The 17,894-nt window shown below is 38.2% G+C and overlaps 1 protein-coding gene across 1 annotated transcript in view; it reads left to right on the forward strand.

Moving 5' to 3' along the window:
- The window catches only part of ANKRD22 (ankyrin repeat domain 22), a 28,075-nt gene that overhangs the window by 7,073 nt on the left and 3,108 nt on the right, over window positions 1–17,894 (forward strand). Inside the window, exons 2-5 of the mRNA XM_011998166.1 lie at window positions 9,175–9,366; window positions 12,514–12,621; window positions 15,086–15,163; window positions 17,537–17,635. Coding sequence (XP_011853556.1) covers window positions 9,175–9,366; window positions 12,514–12,621; window positions 15,086–15,163; window positions 17,537–17,635 — 477 coding nt within the window. The remainder of the gene's footprint in view (window positions 1–9,174; window positions 9,367–12,513; window positions 12,622–15,085; window positions 15,164–17,536; window positions 17,636–17,894) is intronic.

The following is a 17,894-nucleotide window of genomic DNA, read 5'->3' on the forward strand; positions in this document are numbered from 1 at the left end:
TTCTCTTTCTTTCTTTCTTTCTTTCTTTCTTTCTTTCTTTCTTTCTTTCTTTCTTTCTTTCTTTCTTTCTTTCTTTCTTTCTTTCTTTCTTTCTTCTTTCTTTCTTTCTTTCTTTTTCTTTCTTTTCTCTTACTCCCTCCTTTTGTAAAACTGAATGTTACCTAGTTATGGGCACCCTACTGCTTTCTCTCTTCTCTATGCCTACCTCTGTGGTGGTCAGAGGGTAGTAGGGGAATATCAGGGCTTCCGATTTGCCATTTTCTAGCAGCCAGAGCCCACTCTTCCTCCACCCTTTCTCCTCATCACTGGAGGTGAAGGCTCTTCTGCTTTCCCCTGGTCCTCATGACCTCAGAGTTTCTGATGTCCTGGAATCAGAAGTGTGGCAATGGGCTTTCTTTAGCTTCCTGGCAAGGAACATAACATCATGTTCTCAAATAGACCTTTCAGGATAAAGAGTAGAAAACATAGATCAATATGTGCCCTGCTTCTATTTCCCCTTCTGCTACTGTTCATGAGGAACTATGACTTCTCTACTTGTTCCAGCCAGTGCTGGGACCTTCCTCCATGTTGCATAAAGACTTAGTGGGCCTAGAACAGCCTTAAAAAAAGTTATTGTGCCTTTTTTATTTGTCTGAAAGAAGAAATTTACTAAGGAATTTGTAAAATACAGTATGTGAAGAATGAGTCATCAGAAACAAAGGCTTGGAATTAATTGTAGAAATCAAATTAGTGCTTATTATCATTCCCCAAGGTTTCTTAACTTGAAGAGAAAGAAAAATATCTTCCTTCCTTTTCTGAGAAGACATTTCATGAATCACAAGGCTCTTTACTGGAATCATTTTGCTCCACAACCTACAAATCTTTCTCAGAAATTTTTATGGAACATTTTAAGTGAGGGGAGCTTGTAGCATAGAGATGGCTAATAAACAGTGAACCAATTCCTCTGAGCCACAGGCAAAGTTCCACATGGTCTTTCCTTTGATTGGAAATTACAGAAGCTCCATTATAGTTTAGGGAAACAGCACCAAAAAGTGGGGGTAATTTGGGGGACGCTTTGCTTTTAAAGACATCCATAATGGTACAAGTTGTTCAGATGTTTCTACACCATTAAGATAATACTAAGTATTTCTTCAGCTGTGATATCTATTATACTTAGAGCAGTGCAAAACATTATTAAGTAATACATACAGTTAATCATCAACATGCTGATTATTTTAGTTAATCATCAACATACCGGGTGCGTCATACTCTACCCATGGACACTTCTTAAATTTTAGTGCCTGGGCAAGTAAGATGGAAAGTGGACAGAGTGAAACTTTACCTCCAAATTCTTGACTACTTTTAAAGACAGACATGTGGGAAGGTGAAAGGACTCACAAGATTTTTCCTAATATTCCATTATTCCAGAGTTTCGAATGCTTCTTAGCTAATATGAGTTTAAAAGCTATAATATTACATTAAATGTTTACTTCCATTATAGGGGCTTGTTTCTTTTACTTTTGCAGATATTCTCAACCCTCACTGTCCATCAGAATTACCAGGGAAATTTAAAGAGCACTAATGCCCCAATCCTATTCTTACAGATTCTTATTTAATTGGTCAATAGTGAGGCCTGGGTCATGTTTTAAATATTAGGTTGGTGCAAACATGACTGCAATACTTAGCCAAGGTTGAGAACCACTGAGGCAAAATATTGTCCTGGTCTTTACATGATCTATTACCTTCTAAACATCAATCCCTTTCCTAGCCTCACTTTCCAGCCAGGTTGGATGAATCAGTGTGTCAACCAACAAACGACTTTTATCCATGTTCTGGGTGCTTGACCTTATGGAAGCCTAACTTCAGGAGGGTTATAGTCTAGTTAAGGAGACTAAATTTAACCCACCAGCTCATTTAAGGCCAATGAGCTGCTTGAGGTTCTGTATATTTCCTGCTGCAGGTAAGAAAGATGAAAGAGATTTCTTGGAGATGAACCAGAGATGGGCCTTGAAGAATAGATAGCACAATTTAAAAGGTAAGGGTGGCAAGAAGGTAGCCCAAACATAGAAGTGAGGAAATTGGCCTGACCAGAGATGGGAGAGCTTGCAGAACAGCAGTGGTTGTTGGCACACACACTTGGCACACAGTTGGCACACTGAGGGGCACTTTAAAAACCAGGTAAAAGTCATAGATACCTCACTCTCTAGGAAATTGGGCATGTTACACCCAATTTCAATACCAATTAGTCCAATTTAAAAAGATAAAACAAGAAGATGTGAGAGAGAGAAAGTTCCTGGGCTGGGAGGCTGAGTGGTCAGGGAAGGCCTCTCTGAGGAGGTGATTCATGGGCTGATACTTGATCTGGTCTAGCAGGAAGCCCACCACATAGGTCACATGCAAGTGTCAAGGCCAGAAAACAGAAATGAACCTGGAATGCCCCAGAAATCACCACAAAGTTGTGAGCAAAAGGGAGACTGATAGATGAGGCTGAAGAGAAAAGTTAGTCAGTGGACCCTATTAATCCTGTGTCTTAGCTTTTCAGGTTGTCCAGAGCACAGCTCTAGGGAGTGCTGTTCACAGGGAACAGCTGACCCATGGGAACTCATGCACCCTGCTGGTAAATACTCTTTCTCTTCAATGTCCTCCTCACCTACTAGTCTGTTTTCCTCTGTGCCTTCACTGAAATCTGGCTTTTCCTGGGCATTATGACACCCTCTCTTATGGTGGCTGCTGATTCAGCCTGCTTCTTGGTCACCATTGTCATTTTTTGACCATGGTTCAATTTCTTACTTGAAATCTTTGCTTATGGCCCTTTCTCTATATTCTCACCTCTGTCCACTGTATTCCAGGACCCACTTCCGCCTCCCTGGAGCACAAGTTCCCCTTTCTTTCTGTCCCCCAGGGTCATCCTCAGTGACCTCAACATCCACAAGCTTCATTCTCCCTTCTTGACCTGTGTTTCTACTCCAAATCAAATACCCAACAAGGCCACCCTTGACTTCTCATTCCTAGACAGTTTATCTGAAACATCTCTCATGATAACTTCTTAACTCATTACTTTTCTAATAGACCACATGTATGAACTGTGCCCTGATCCTTCTCTGTGTTTCTATTTGCTTCTCTCTCTCTTTTTGCAAGTTCATTTGTCTTTATCTGGCTTACATATGATGCTCGTTCAGTTTAAATTTAATGGTAAACCACTCTCCTCTCATTTCTCTTCCTGCCAGACATGTTTCCTAATCCTTACTCTTAGCCTCTTCACTTTCTGTACTCTTCCCTCATCTAGGTTTGCTGGAGAAAATCGCAAACTTACATGGCAAGCTCAGTCAACTGCATCTTCTTACTATGTTTCTACAACTTGGTTTTCAATGCCATTTTATATTTTTATTCATTTCATGTAGACAGTTTTAATTATGATGGGCCAAAATCTTCCCCATCATGCTCAAAAGCCTCATCTACCCTTGTCTCAATCACATCTCCTGTCATTAATCCATTCATCTATTTAAATGTCAATGCTATTTATTTAGTTATTGGATTACTCTGTTCTCATGCTGCTAATAAAGATATACCCAAGACTGGGTAATTTATAAAGGAAGACGTTTAATTGACTCACAGTTCTTCATGGCTAGGAAGGCCTCACAATCTGGCAAAAAGCAAATAAGGAGCAAAGTCAATCATGGCAGCTGGCAAGAGAGAGCTTGTGTAGGGGAACTCCACTGTATAAAGCTATCAGATCTAGTGAGACTTATTCACCATCATGAGAACAGCACAGGAAAGACCTACTCCTATGATTCAGTTGCCTCCCTTTGGGTCCCTCCCATGACATGTGGGAATTATGGGAGCTACAATTCAAGATGAGATTTGGGTGGAGACACAGCCAAACCATATCAGTTATCTAGCTATATCTATTTATTTACGACAAATATATAGTAGTATAATGAATGAAGATCAAACCTCTGACTTTCTGGCAAAAAATTTCAGTCAGTCTACAGTTCTTTCCATCCATATAGCTCTCTTTTCTCACTTGCTTTGGCCTTAGAGCCAGAATTTTCCTTCCTAATGCTTCCATCTTAATACTCTCTATCCTATCATCTCTTCACTCTCTTTGAGCAATTATCTACCCTCTCATAACCACTTCTGTCCATCTTCTTTGACTCCTTATGCTTTAATAATTATAAGAGTAGCTAACATTAATTGAGGGTTTACTGTGACTCAGATCTGAGCTAAGTGCTTCATCTACACAGTTACATTTAATTCTTTCTGAAACTTAATAAAGAAGGCATGATTATCAAAAACAGAAGGAAACTTAGCATGAAAAGTTTAGGTAAGTTGTCCAAATAGCACAGCTGTTAAGTCACAGAGTTGAGATTGGAACACAGAGAGTTTGTTTCCAGAGCCTGGATCTGTAACCACTTGATGACACCACTTTGCCTATAAACGTGTGGAACGTTGGCTGGACACTGCTACCCACCTCTTTGAAGTCTCTAGCTTTCACTAACAGCTTTTTCACTGCCAAACTGACCACAATTCCTCTCCAATTGCATTCTCTAATTCTTCATAGACAATGTGCTCAGGCCTCTGTATTTTTCCTTTGGCCCCATCACTGTATGAAAATTGGCCTCTGCATGGCTGCTAATGATCACTTCCAGTGATCTTTCTGTCTTCCTTCCTGAAACTTTCACTCCTTTGCCTTTGGGTCTTATCTTTTTCTGGTTTCTCCTGCAGGCTCTCTGATGACATTTCTTATCTCTTGGTGGATATCGCTGATTCAAGTCAGGTTGGAGAAGGAGTCTGGATGTATAACTAAGCACCAGCAAGCCAATGCCACAAGTGTACAGATCAATACCTTGAGTATAGACTGTAGCTTAATTCTGGACACAAACCTTAAATGTGAAGTTTTGTAGCCAGAAGACATTTTGAAGGCTTATTTTCAAGGCTGAAGTAATTGGAGATAGAATGTATGCATCCTGCAGTCATTCCCCTTGATTTGACTCTTGGCCATGCCAGTTGTGAACTATGTCACTTTGGGCAAGGAAGACAATTTCCCTTAGTTTCATCTGTGCAAAATAGGTATATTAATACTACTTTATAGGGTTGTTGTGAGGATTAAAGTAGAATAAATGAGCTACTCAATAACTGTTAACTCATCTTATAATTTCTTCTCTTATTTACTTACTAAGTACATATTGAATGCCTACCATGCGTCAGGCACTATGTTAGATACTGGGGGTACAATGATGAATCAGTACAGACACAATGTAGCCTCATGTAGCCACAGTGCCCTTATATAGCTTACAGTCTAGCTGGGGAGATGGTTGTTAATAACACACATACCTTTATTTAGATCAAGGGTATGGATAAGACAGTGGTAGGAGATGAAGCTGGAAAAATGGCATATGGGATACTTGAGATTGAAAGAATTGTGTGCAGTGGTCTTGGTGAGAATGATGAAGATCTGAAGTAGCACTTTAGCAGTGAGGATGGACAGAAGGGTTCTGAGACTATTAGGGGATAGAGTTATTATAATAGTTTCCCAAGTGTGTTTCTTCTACACCCAGGGTGCCCCCAAATTCCAGAGCTTAAGGAGTTAAAAGGGGTTTATGATAGCTTTTCCAGCAACCCAAATGGACAGTCCTTTCTCTTTTTCATTCCTGGCTTGTCAACCAGCACTTTCTATTGGACTTCCCTTCTGTCCGCTGTCAGTGCTTTTCTTACGCTGTGCTGCTCCCTAGTGGAAACCGAAAGTTCATAACAGCATGGAGTCTTTTCAGCTGTTGTAGTCACGTATCACATGAGCTCACAGTCAGTGATGAAGAGCATATACAGCGGTGTTCCTGTAAGATTATAATGGAGCTGCTCCACACAGGTGTACCATTTGATCTTTTACACTATATTTTTACTGTATAGTTTTATATGTTCACCTATGTTTAGATGCACAAATACTTACAATTGTGTTACAACTGCCTACCGTATTCTGTACAGTAACATGCTGTATAGGTTTTTAGCCTAGGAGCCACAGGGTATACCATATTAGTAATAGGCTCTACCACCTAGGTTTGTGTAAGTACACTCCATGATGTTCCCACAATGACCAAATCACCTAACAACACATTTCTCAGAACGTATCCCTGTCGTGAAGTGAAGCATGACTGTACTTGTACATCTCAACTGAGAAGGGAGACACTTAGCTTCCTGGTAACTCTGTGTCTTGGATCTAGGAAGCCTAAGAAAGACTAAAGATAAGACAGGGTTAGTATTTTATGTAATATTGCTCAAATTGGGTTGAGAAAGCCCTCAAAAGCACTGAGCGACTCTTGCAGAACAATTCCCCATCTTTTTCTCTTCTTCTTTTTAGTTAGCTCTTAGTAAAGATTTTGAGAAGCCTAAGCAGAGAGCTCCTGGAGGTCTATGTTACCAGGAGGGTAACATAGATGAGTGAAGTGAACCAGTGTAATGTGATGGCAAGTGGAGGGGACTATGGAGAACTGGAGTCACCACCACTAAGCACCAGTTATTTGGTATCCTACAGGAATATGGGTCCAATGTTAGCAAAACTTTCTTTTTTCTTTCTTTTTTTTTTTTTGGAGACAGAGTTTTGCTCTTTCGCCCAGGCTGGAGTGAAGTGGCATGATCTCGGATCACTGCCAAATCAAGTGATTCTCCTGCCTCAGCCTCCCAAGTAGCTGGAATTATAGCACCAGCCAACACACCCTGCTTTTTTTTTTTTTTTTTTTTGTATTTTTAGTAGGGATGGGGTTTCTCCATGTTGGCCAGGCTGATCTTGAACTCCTGACCTCAGGTGATCCACCCATCTCAGCCTCCCAAAGTGCTAGGATTGCAGGCGTAAGCCATTGCACCCACCCAAAAGTTTCCATTTTTAAAGAGAAGCTGGAAAGCCAGATGACTACATGAAATATTCTAGTTTTTAAAATGTTGTTAAGTAATGTAAATATTTGAGAAAAGAGAACGAGAGCTCTAATGCCACTTGTTTTCAAGCTCTTCATGGTAGACCATCAATTTTCAAATGCTTGATGAGTAGTGGCCACTGCTAATCACTCCATTATTAAATTTTCACTAGTTCATGGTAAAATCTTTTAAAAGGACAATAAAATGAATTTTTCTATAAAGCTAACTAAATCTATCCAATATAAAGAACTGCTTTCTCCTCTGGTGATTATATTCTTACATATTTTGTTAAAATCTCCTTCATTTATCTTTGTGTTTGTTCAAATATCTTTTATGAAATAAAAGTATTGTTTTAAATACATTTAATTGGAAAAATTAAGAGTTGGTGACTTAACACTGTCTTGTTGCATTTAGTTTTGTTTCACTTATTTTTGAAATCCAAATGACTGGGCATTGCTGCTAGGACAATGGCAAGTCACTGAAGGTTTTATTAAAGCACTGTTGTGTTGATATAACCCTAGACTCCAGCAGTGATGTGGAAGATTTGTTGGTTGAGACTAGAGTCCCAGAAGTAATAGAATATGAAAACCCAAGGGAACTTCTGACTTATTCCTTCATTTAATGACAGAGGACACTGAGATAGAGTAGGGAAGTGAATTGTCCCCAGTCACCGGGGAGGTAGTAACAGAGCCGCAATTACATCCTGTTTTTCTGACACGAGACAAGTGTTTCAATTGCCCCAGTCCTTTCTACATCAGCCACACGGTATGCTGAGACACTGAAGTGCCCACCTGTTGGAAAGCTTAGTAAAGGGAAGACTTCAGGGTGACAAAACAGGGGATTTGTGTAATTGTGCATTTCTATTGAAACTTAAAGCCCATGTGTCACGTTCATTTCATTTTTAAGGTACAGAAGTTTGCCTTTAATTGCTGCTGAGTTAATTTTCTGTTAGGATGTTTCTTTCATGAGTAGGCCTTTAGGTTTAAAAGTATATTATAGTCCACTTATTGTGATATTTGGCTATGTTAGAACCTCAGTTTATTAGCAAATACACCCACTTGACTTTCCCCTTGATATGTCCCAATTTCCACAGGTGCTTATGTACCTACCCATACCAAAAGTTTTTTTTTTCTTGTCATTTACTCTGCATGTGAGTGTCTCTGTCCTATTTCCCCACTTGATGGATACATTTTACATGGGTAAGATGATGTATTTTATACTCTTTATTCTCTGGTACCTGTGACTGGCACACAGCAGGGATTTGACTTGATTATTAAAGAACCACAGTAGCAATAATGATAACTTTTATACATTAAGCACCATCCGTATGCCAGGTATTACTCTAAATGCTTTTTGAAAAACATCATGTAAAGAAGATTAATCTAAAAATATTTACTGTTTGCTGTGTTGAATGCTGGGGAAACAGCGGTGAATCAAATGGGGTTTACAGCCTGAACTTCAGTGCATTCCTTCTCAGCACTGCCTCAAACCTCTCCTGATTCATGCTAGCCCGAAATGCATGATTGTACATAATTAAGAAAAGAATTTTGGTTATGTCAGTTGCTGTGAGGGAGAGATACTGAATATTGGAAGTAAGATAAGACTTGTTGGATAAAATGAAAATTAAGTTATGACACCAAGGGTGAGCTAGGTGTTATTCAGATGAAGGGCAGGGGGTATGTTTTATGCAGAGGGAGTATTCAGGGCAGAGGCCCAGATGGAAGGTACCAAACATCAAGTGTAGTTAGTCATATAATTTGTTATTTGTATATTATTTGCCTTAAAAAACTGTCTTTTCTGCTCTGTTGAGCTCCTTGAATACAGGGTGCGATGCAAGTCTTATTTCATCAATAGTGCTGCCCTAAACTCTTCCCCATATGTTTGTTTTCTATTTTGTCTTTAGTAAAGATAAAGATAAAGGTATTTTATCTTTAGTAAAGAAAATGTCTGCTTTTCTGACAGGCTCACCTACCTGTAAGCACTATACATAGTTTCCTTACTGAGTTGAATTTGTAATATTTCATTATTTATTCATCCATTTGTCTATTTGATGGGCATAAGTGTGTGCCAAGAAAACTTAGGAAAATGTAGGAGATTCCTCATGGGCTAATTCTTGATCTAGACTTAAGGCTTGGCATAACCGAGACCGGAAAATCTCACCTACAAAGCAATATATGACAATTTTAAAACATTTAAATTTTAATGTATTGGGTTATGACTTTTTTTTTTCCTTTTTGTGGTTTAATTATGCCAGTATTTAAAAACCTGCTTTTGTTTTTCCTGACTCAGCCCATCTGCCAAGCGGCCTATCAGAATGACTTTGGACAAGTGTGGCGGTGGGTGAAAGAAGACAGCAGCTATGCCAACGTTCAAGATGGCTTTAATGGAGACACTCCCCTGATCTGTGCTTGCAGGCGAGGGCATGTGAGAATCGTTTCCTTCCTTTTAAGAAGAAATGCTAATGTCAACCTCAAAAACCAGGTGAGGTCATGACACAAAAGGAGAGTGTAATTGTTCATGGTCATTCTTTTCTCCTTGAATCACTAGAAGTGGTGCATGTTATTTTTTAAATTTCTTGTAGCTCCTAATACCAACAATTATCTTAGCTTTACTTTAGAGAGACTGACACATAGCAAGGACACTTCATTAGACTAAACAGCAAAATAAAACATAGTTCAATCAGCAGGCATAATTTGTGATAAATTACATCTTTTTACCTCTGGTTCACTCATTTGGCTGGATAGAGCTTCTTTCTTTTCCTTCTTCCTGTCTTCATCCTCCTCTTTCTCCCTCTCCCCTCTTTCTTGTCACTAACACAGAAGCAATGGCAAAGATTTCTTGGAAAAGAAATGCTGTTTCATTAGTTAGATTTTTACCTGCTGTATTAATGTCCTGATCTCCAGAGGATCCTATAGTGTGCTTGTAGAATGAAAGAGTACTATTGAGAAATTTACCAAGGACAAATAAGCTCATGAACCAGAGGTTACTTGAAGTCACACAAAAAGGTGTAAATAATATATTTAAAGATGCAGTATTAGCTACTTTGGAGCCTTCAGGACCAAGGAAGAGAAGATTCTGTGTGTATTGCTGTGAAAATCCTTGTGGAGCCCTTTCCTTTCTGAACATCTAGCATTTGCATCGTAGTGAAGGCAATGTTTAAATTACACTGAATAAATATTAAAAGTCATTTTTTTGCAATCATTATGACTGTCCTATACCCACTCATATGCATTCAAGGCGAGAGAACACTGGAATTCCCCCCTTGCCTCTTCTAAGTCATTTGGAGACTAGCTGATTGGGAGTAACGATGTACTATCAGAAAATTGATCGCTATTGGACTTTTTTATTTGTGCTTACTATTTTACGTTTGGTTGGGATTAAAAGCAAGTCATGACTGTGCTGAATTGAACAGATATACGACATCGTAGAGTATAATAGGATCTCTGTAGATCACTGCTGTGAAACCAGATATGTGGAGTTGCGGGGAGTGGTAGTGCCAGAGGACAGACGTCTGTGGGTTCCTGCGCTCTTTTAAGAGATGCGCTCATTAGGAAATGGAGAGAGGAGATGTTAGCCTGTGGGCAAGGCTGAGGAGACGCTTTTATCTCTGCTTTGCAGAAGAGGAGGGACTCAGCTAGCCTTCTGGGATTTTCTGGTATCATAAAAACCATGAAAAAGACTTTAGTGGATACATTAAGTTTTCAGTTTGCATTTTCCACTTTCAAATGTTTCTAATGTGTTAGCATTTAATATTTTTATTTTCTCCAAATATTAATTTTGTACATTAATAATTTTAACTGGTGATTTCTCATGTCTGAAATCTGTTTATAAATTATTTCCAGAAGCACTAAACAAAGGCCTTAAAAACAAACAAACAAAAAGCTCTGCTGGTGGTTCAGAAGCACTAGCCTATAGAAAACATGGATTCTATTGATAGCAATTAAATTAAAACATAAAGATCCTTGTTTTTGTCTGTCAAAATGACCAAGATTAAAAAAGAAAACAAATGTTGATCAGAAAGTTTAAGTTATTATTGTCTTGTTAGAACACAATTTGGTAGCACAATATGAAAAGCATTAATACTTTTTGTGCCAGGAATTCTATTTTCAGAAATGTATGCAAAGGACAAATTTGGAAATGTTGACAAAACTTTATGAATGAGCAGGTTCAGGCAATATTATTTATAAAAATGAAAGGTTAAGAACTTGAAACGGGCCATGTGCAGTGGATCATGTCTGGAATCCCAGCACTTTGGGAGGCCAACGTGGAAGGACAGTTTGAGATCAGGAGTTCAAGACCAGTGTAGGCAATATAGCGAGACCCCCCAATCTTTACACAAAATAATAACAAGTAAAAAATTATCCAGGTGTGTTGGCACATGCTTGTAGTCCTGGCGACTTTGGAGGCTGAAGTTGAAGGTTCGCTTGAGCCCAGGCAGTTGAGACTGCAGTGAGCTAGGATTGTGCCACTGCACTCCCACCTAGGTGACAGAGCAAGATCCTGTCTCACAGAAAAATAAAAACAAAAAACACCCCCTCAAAAACCTTGAAATGTTCAAAAGGCAGGGCTTGACTAAATAAATCAGAGTAGTTCCACTCAATACTAAGCCATGCAGCCATTACAATCATATGTTTAAAAATATTGAATTGCATGGAAAAATGTACATATTCTAAATATACACTTCTAAACTGAAAAAAGCAAGATGTGATATTACATATGCAATATAATTCTATATTTCAAAATTTCACATTTATGCATTTAAAAAGACTGGAAGAAAATACAACAAAATGTCAACAGTTAACTCTGGGCCATTTAATAATGGGCAATTTAAAATTCTATTGTTATATTTTTCTCTCGTTTCTAAACTTTTTTACAGAAAATATAAATGCCTTCATATTAGAAAAACAAAAAGTGTTCTTATTTAGGTACAGTGCCTCACATAAGTGGAAACTAGCCTGCTTTCTTTCTCTCTCACTCCCTTTCCTCTAACTGATTTGGTTGGTATTCCAATTACCACCTTCTATTTTGCCTTATATTTATTTGTGCATGCTTCTGTCCATCTTTGATTATGAGGCCCTAAGAGTTCACATCTCCCACAACCCTTGGAAGCTTATGTCTATTACCTGACAAATATTCACATATTTGAAGAATAAAATTGAGTTATATGCATTCTTCTAGACTACGCACATGAAGGAACATGAAAAATAGCCATGTGGTTAAGAGTTTTCCTATGAACAAACCACAAAATGGATAATCGTATACACGGTAGATTATTAAGGGATAACTATCAATTTTCATAGTAAATTCAGTCCTAAGTTTATATCTCAGTGTATCTTTTTTCCAGAAACCAAATGGGCGTGAGAATCTGTCTTGTGATGAGCTCTACTGTGTACATTTCACCTTTGTTGTCTTCCAGGAGCCCTTCCCTAGCTTTTTCTTTACACTGGACCAAGTTCCCTGTTCTGCTCCATGGAAACATGCATTCATTAGTCAGATGTATCCCACAGGAAAAGATGCCATGGCTACCGGAAAAATAAAAAACACAAACTAAACTTTTTGAGATGGCGATCTGAGTAAATTTTGATTTGAAATGCTTTATTAGTAAAGAATCCTTTTCTTAATTTTTAGAAAGAGAGAACCTGCTTGCATTATGCTGTGAAGAAAAAATTTACCTTCATTGATTATCTACTAATTATCCTATTAATGCCTGTTCTGCTTATTGGGTATTTCCTCATGGTGAGTACAACACTTGTTAGAGCAAAGGATAAATGTGGAGATCTATGGTGTGACTCATTGACTCTTGCCAGGCCAGTGAGATGTTGAAAAGAAATAATAACAAAAGAAGCCTTTGGTTTGTATTCTGTAATTGACATGTTCAACATACATCCAGTGCTGTAATTGAAATACAGCAAGAAGAAAGGTAGCAAAAATAGTTAATCAATGGTAACATAATCCATTCAATGTCGATTTAGAAAAATAATTTAATCTTAACTAAGACTTTTCTGAAGGGAGCAAAAAAAATCTGAATATTAAAAAACACGCCTTTTATTTTATTTTATTTTTCCTTTTTTTAAAAGAGGAGTTTGTGATTTTGGATTTATCTATCTGACTTTCTGATTTTTAAGTACTCCTCTGGTGGTGTGTTGAAAAACAGATCCTAAGAGTTTGCATCCAGAAGTTGACACACACAGAAGATACTTGTTGAGAATTTAAGCCCATTTTCACCTTGATGAATTTCTTCATGCTTGGATGAATCTTGGCAGACAGCAATTTTCTTGAATAAAGAAAGATGTAGTTGGTATCGGGATTCAGTCATATGAGGAGTAGAAGATGAAGCTTGAGCTGGTTTTTGTTTTAGTTTTCCCAGTTGGATAACAGATCTGCACTGAGTTACTCACTTTTATCCATCTGATTTCCTTTGTGCCCAGTTCCACCTCTCAGACATGACACAAGAGATGCATAATTTACTCTAATTAAATGACCAAGCTCCCTCCTTGTTGTAGCTGATAAACTGCGAATATTGGTTACACCTGTTAACATAAGCCACAGAACAAGTCTGCCAATCAAAAATGTTATTATTTCATTGGGTATTTAAATGCTACAGAATTTGAGAAACTATAATTAAACATGATAATGTTGATTTTTATATTTGGATTTATAGGAGAGAGAAAATAACTTTAATTCACGGCTAAAAATATAATCTGCTCACATCCTCAAATAATTCTTTAAAAATTCGTCGTGTATTTAGCACATAGCATTTAAATATATGTAGTTTGGGGGCAGGGAGAATCTGTCATTTATTTACAAACATTTTTAGAGATTCTAAAGATAAAAATTACAACTGTGATTAGAAGGCTCATTCAGAATATATTAACACACACTTCGCCTTCTAAGATGGTTCAATATTTAGAGGCTGGAGGCCTGGGCAAAAATACTAATCGTAATGAATAACTCAGCTCTAATTTCATGTACATGCAATTTATTAATGGGGCCTATAGTTGTAAATTTGTGATGAATTAAAAAATAAGTGATATGAGAGGAAATGATAGGGGAGGAGACAAGAAAGCATTGGGTTATTTCAGAGAAAAGTAGGCCGAGAAAGGTCGTTTAGGAGGTGACACAAGAGGGAAGCCTAAGGAGAGATAACTGAATGGAGCTCCCCAGGTGATGACAGGGTTGAACTCCAGGGCTATACCCAGATAAGCAGGGAGAGCTTTGCCTCTTCAGGAGACTGGAAGTTGGGGAAGACTCCAACAGGCTTGTGGTCAGAATCTCAGGGGACTGGGAAGGAAAAGTGAATTTCTGAGGAGCCCTAATTCATTTCATTAATTTGTTCAATTCTTTAACACATGTTTATTACGGACCTCCTATGTGCCAGATGCTGTGCTAGCTGTTAGGGACACAATGATGAACAAAATAGGCATAGTTCTTGACCCCGTGAGAGTTAGAGAGTAGTGGGGAGAGTCATTAATCAAATGGCACAAACACATGTAAAATTACCATGAAGCAGATGATACAGAAAGGCGACTGGTGTTAGGATAGCTAAGAAAGAGGGATTTCACCTGGTCAGGTGGGTCAGGGAAACTTCTTAGAGAAAGGGGGACTTGGGCTGATGAATGAAAGGTGAACATGCCAGGCAAAGAAGGGAGGGAGGAGACTTCTAGGCAGAAGGAACTTCCTGTGGAATGATTCTCTGGCAAGAGAGACCCTGGTGGGAATGAAAGGCTAATAAAGGCCAATGTAATTCGAACAGAGTGAGCCAGGAGGTGCAGAGTGAGAGAGAGCCCAGGGCAGGGCCATACGTGGAGCCAAAACACACGGGGCTTTGTAGGTCATGCTGAAGAGTTTACTTTTGTTCTCAGAGCAATGGGAAGTAATTGCAGAGCTTTGAGCCAGGAAGGGAAAGACAGGTACTAGGCCCCATCCTCAGTGGAATTAGGTAGGTTTGGGGTGGGACCTGAGAAGTACATTTCTAAGGTTCTTAGGTGCCAATGCCGCAACTTCAGGACCACAGTCTGAGAACCTGGCTTTAATTAATTGATATTGGGGTGGGTGAGAAGCTGGGGGAAATTTTAGGAAAGGTGCATGCATGCATAGGAGTGTTGGGATTAAAATGCAGTCTGTTAATTAAATAGTCTCAGGCATAAATTGGAGAAACTATTTGTAAATAAACCTTTCTTATAATTATCATTTGTAATAGGTATCAAAGACAAAGCAGAATGAGGCTCTTGTACGAATGCTACTTGATGCTGGTGTCGAAGTTAATGCTACAGATTGTGTAAGTTTATACTTTTAGCCATTTTGAAAAAATATTCAAAATGGTATTTGTAGGTAGTGTATTTGTCATCTGTACAGTTGCTTGCTTTATTTTTGTAGACAATTTTACATTTAGTTTTCTTTTATTTTCTCCTTTTTTTCTCACTGACAGGCAACCGTGAGGTTATTTATATTCTGCTGAACTCATGGGAATAATACCTCTATTGATTATAAAGCATTTTTAAAAGAATTGGCTTTAGTGTTGTTGAGACATTAAGGAAAACGAAGGCTCTGATAACAAAATACCAGCCATAGTAGTTAAGAAGCTGGAGTGAGAAAGCCCACGAGTAAGTCTGGGCCTGCCACTTTTTAATTCTATGAGTTTGAGCAAGTTGTAAATTTATTTTACTCTCAGTATCCACATCAGTAAAATGGGGATATGGATAATACTTATCTTAACGGGCTTGTTCATGTAAAGCACTTCGCACATGCTTGGAATGTAGTAAGTGCTCATTGAATGGCAATAACTGCCTCTGTAGCCAAAATCCCAACCCACTGATGCGAGGCCCCATGTGTAAACTAAAGATAGATAAGACAAAAGTCAAAGAAAAATCCCAACGATGGTAAGAGCAGTGATAACGACAGTAGCAGCATCCACTCACTTCTTCCTGTTTATAAGCATAAGGTCTTGTTTTCACTTTCACCTCTGTGCTCTTGCACTCGTCTTCCTTACTCAATAATCACAGGAAGACAAGTTTATTTCTATGGTGTTTTGCTTATGATGATTGCATGAAATTTTGGAGTCCCAGTTCCTTATTGAAAAAGTAGGCAAGTGGAAATTTGATTCCAAAATACTAACATTCTGTTTGTGATGCCTAACATATTTTATGTGTGTGCACGTCTGTGTATTACCATTGTTTTATAATAGAGAACATGGCCCCATTCCTGTTTCTATCAATTATTTACATCATTTCGGTTTTGCCTATGCTGGTATCATGTTTAAATGCAGGCAGGTGTGTGTGTGTCTGTGTGTGTATGTGTGTGTGTGTGTGTGAGAGAGAGAGAGAGACAGAGAGAGAGAGCACAAGAAAAATAACTTTACGAAATATATATTTTCCTTTTATTTCAAATAGAACTTTTGGATAAATTTGTATTGATAGCTACTGTGCATTACCATTTCTTTAGATAATTTTGAAATATATTAAGTAAGAGATTATTAAAGATGAAGTTAAAAGTTTGTTGAAGGTTTTTCTGGGTCTTTTCATTTAAATTCAATAGATTTAAAATTCGTGCCCATCCATAACCAAAATTTCTCTAGGATATTTTCCCAGCTATTTATGTGTATCTCTCTCTAGATAGAGATATTGCATTCCTTCAGCTAGGCGCAGTGGCACTTGCCTGTAGTCCCAGCTATTTGGAAGGCTGAGATGGGAGGATCACTTGAATTCAGGAGTTTGAGACACATGCATGTACACACACAGACGCCACTTCTAATACCAAAAATTTTTCAAAAACTATCTGAATATTAAAATCTACTTTCTAGGTAAAACAGTGTTTTGTATTTTGGGGTAATTAGACTCTATTTCACATGAAAAAATTCAGAGCCAGAACTTCCATTTGTCATGCTACCACTTAATAAAAATACATAATTGCAACATGATCTATAATTTTAGAAGTGTTTATAGGGAATAGGATCCAGAGCTAAATCTGTTAGTTTTGATAGCCAAAGATATTATTTCTTCACTTATTAACACCATGGTTGCTTGGCTACTTTTCCAAAGGCCAAAGTTTGGACACTAATGCCCTAGCTATTATTTTTTTGACCTGTAGTGTTTTAAATTAGGACCAACAGAGTAGATGCACTAGCATATAACACATAATAAAAGCTGTAACAAATCACATTTGGGAGACATCTCTGTAGAACTGCACTGATCTTGTAGGTGTCCTGCAGCAGCAAGAGCACCCGACTTCTTCAGTAGGAATCATCATCAAAACCATAGAGGATAATATTTATGTAAAGATCCATGTGGAGACTCTTTAAGGGAAAATATGGTGACATGATCAAGGTGATGATCACTGAGGCATATAGCACGCTGCAAAGAAACCTTGGCACAATTCAGCATCAGCTTTTTATAAGTTGCATTCTTTAGTTTAGAACAGAAAATGAAAAACAAAAAGGCAGAGATTGATGGCTTATATGACACATGCACATACATTGAGGCAGAGAAGAAAATGTTCTAAGTACTAGAAATAGTTGTCTATCAATGGTTTGCAGGCTCTTTTTCTGCTTAGTCGTATGCTACAAAGTGTGAAAAGGATTTGCCAATGAAGCCACATGCTGTGGTCTGTGGAAAGCCCAACTTATGAGCTGAAGTTTTGGCCCTTTGTGTTTCAGTATGGCTGTACTGCATTACATTATGCCTGTGAGATGAAAAACCAGTCTCTTATCCCTCTGCTCTTGGAAGCCCGTGCAGACCCCACAATAAAGAATAAGGTAAGAGTCTGTGGACCGTGGTCTGAGGTTCCTCTAGCAGCAGCATCTTCTAATCTAGGCCTTATGTTGAAGTAAATTATTTGCCTCTAATGTAAACAACAGTAAAATTAATCATCTTCATTAAGGAATGAAGTTGTCCTATTACTATTAGGACTGACTACCTTTTAAAGCCCTTGCCAACCCAGAGAGTCAATCAGTCTAAGCTATTTATGAGATCTTGGGCACTCTATTGGAAATAACTGTATTTTTCCCCCCTCAG

The sequence above is a fragment of the Mandrillus leucophaeus genome, unplaced genomic scaffold (genome assembly GCF_000951045.1).
Source record: "Mandrillus leucophaeus isolate KB7577 unplaced genomic scaffold, Mleu.le_1.0 Scaffold1154, whole genome shotgun sequence".
Lineage (NCBI taxonomy): Eukaryota > Metazoa > Chordata > Mammalia > Primates > Cercopithecidae > Mandrillus > Mandrillus leucophaeus.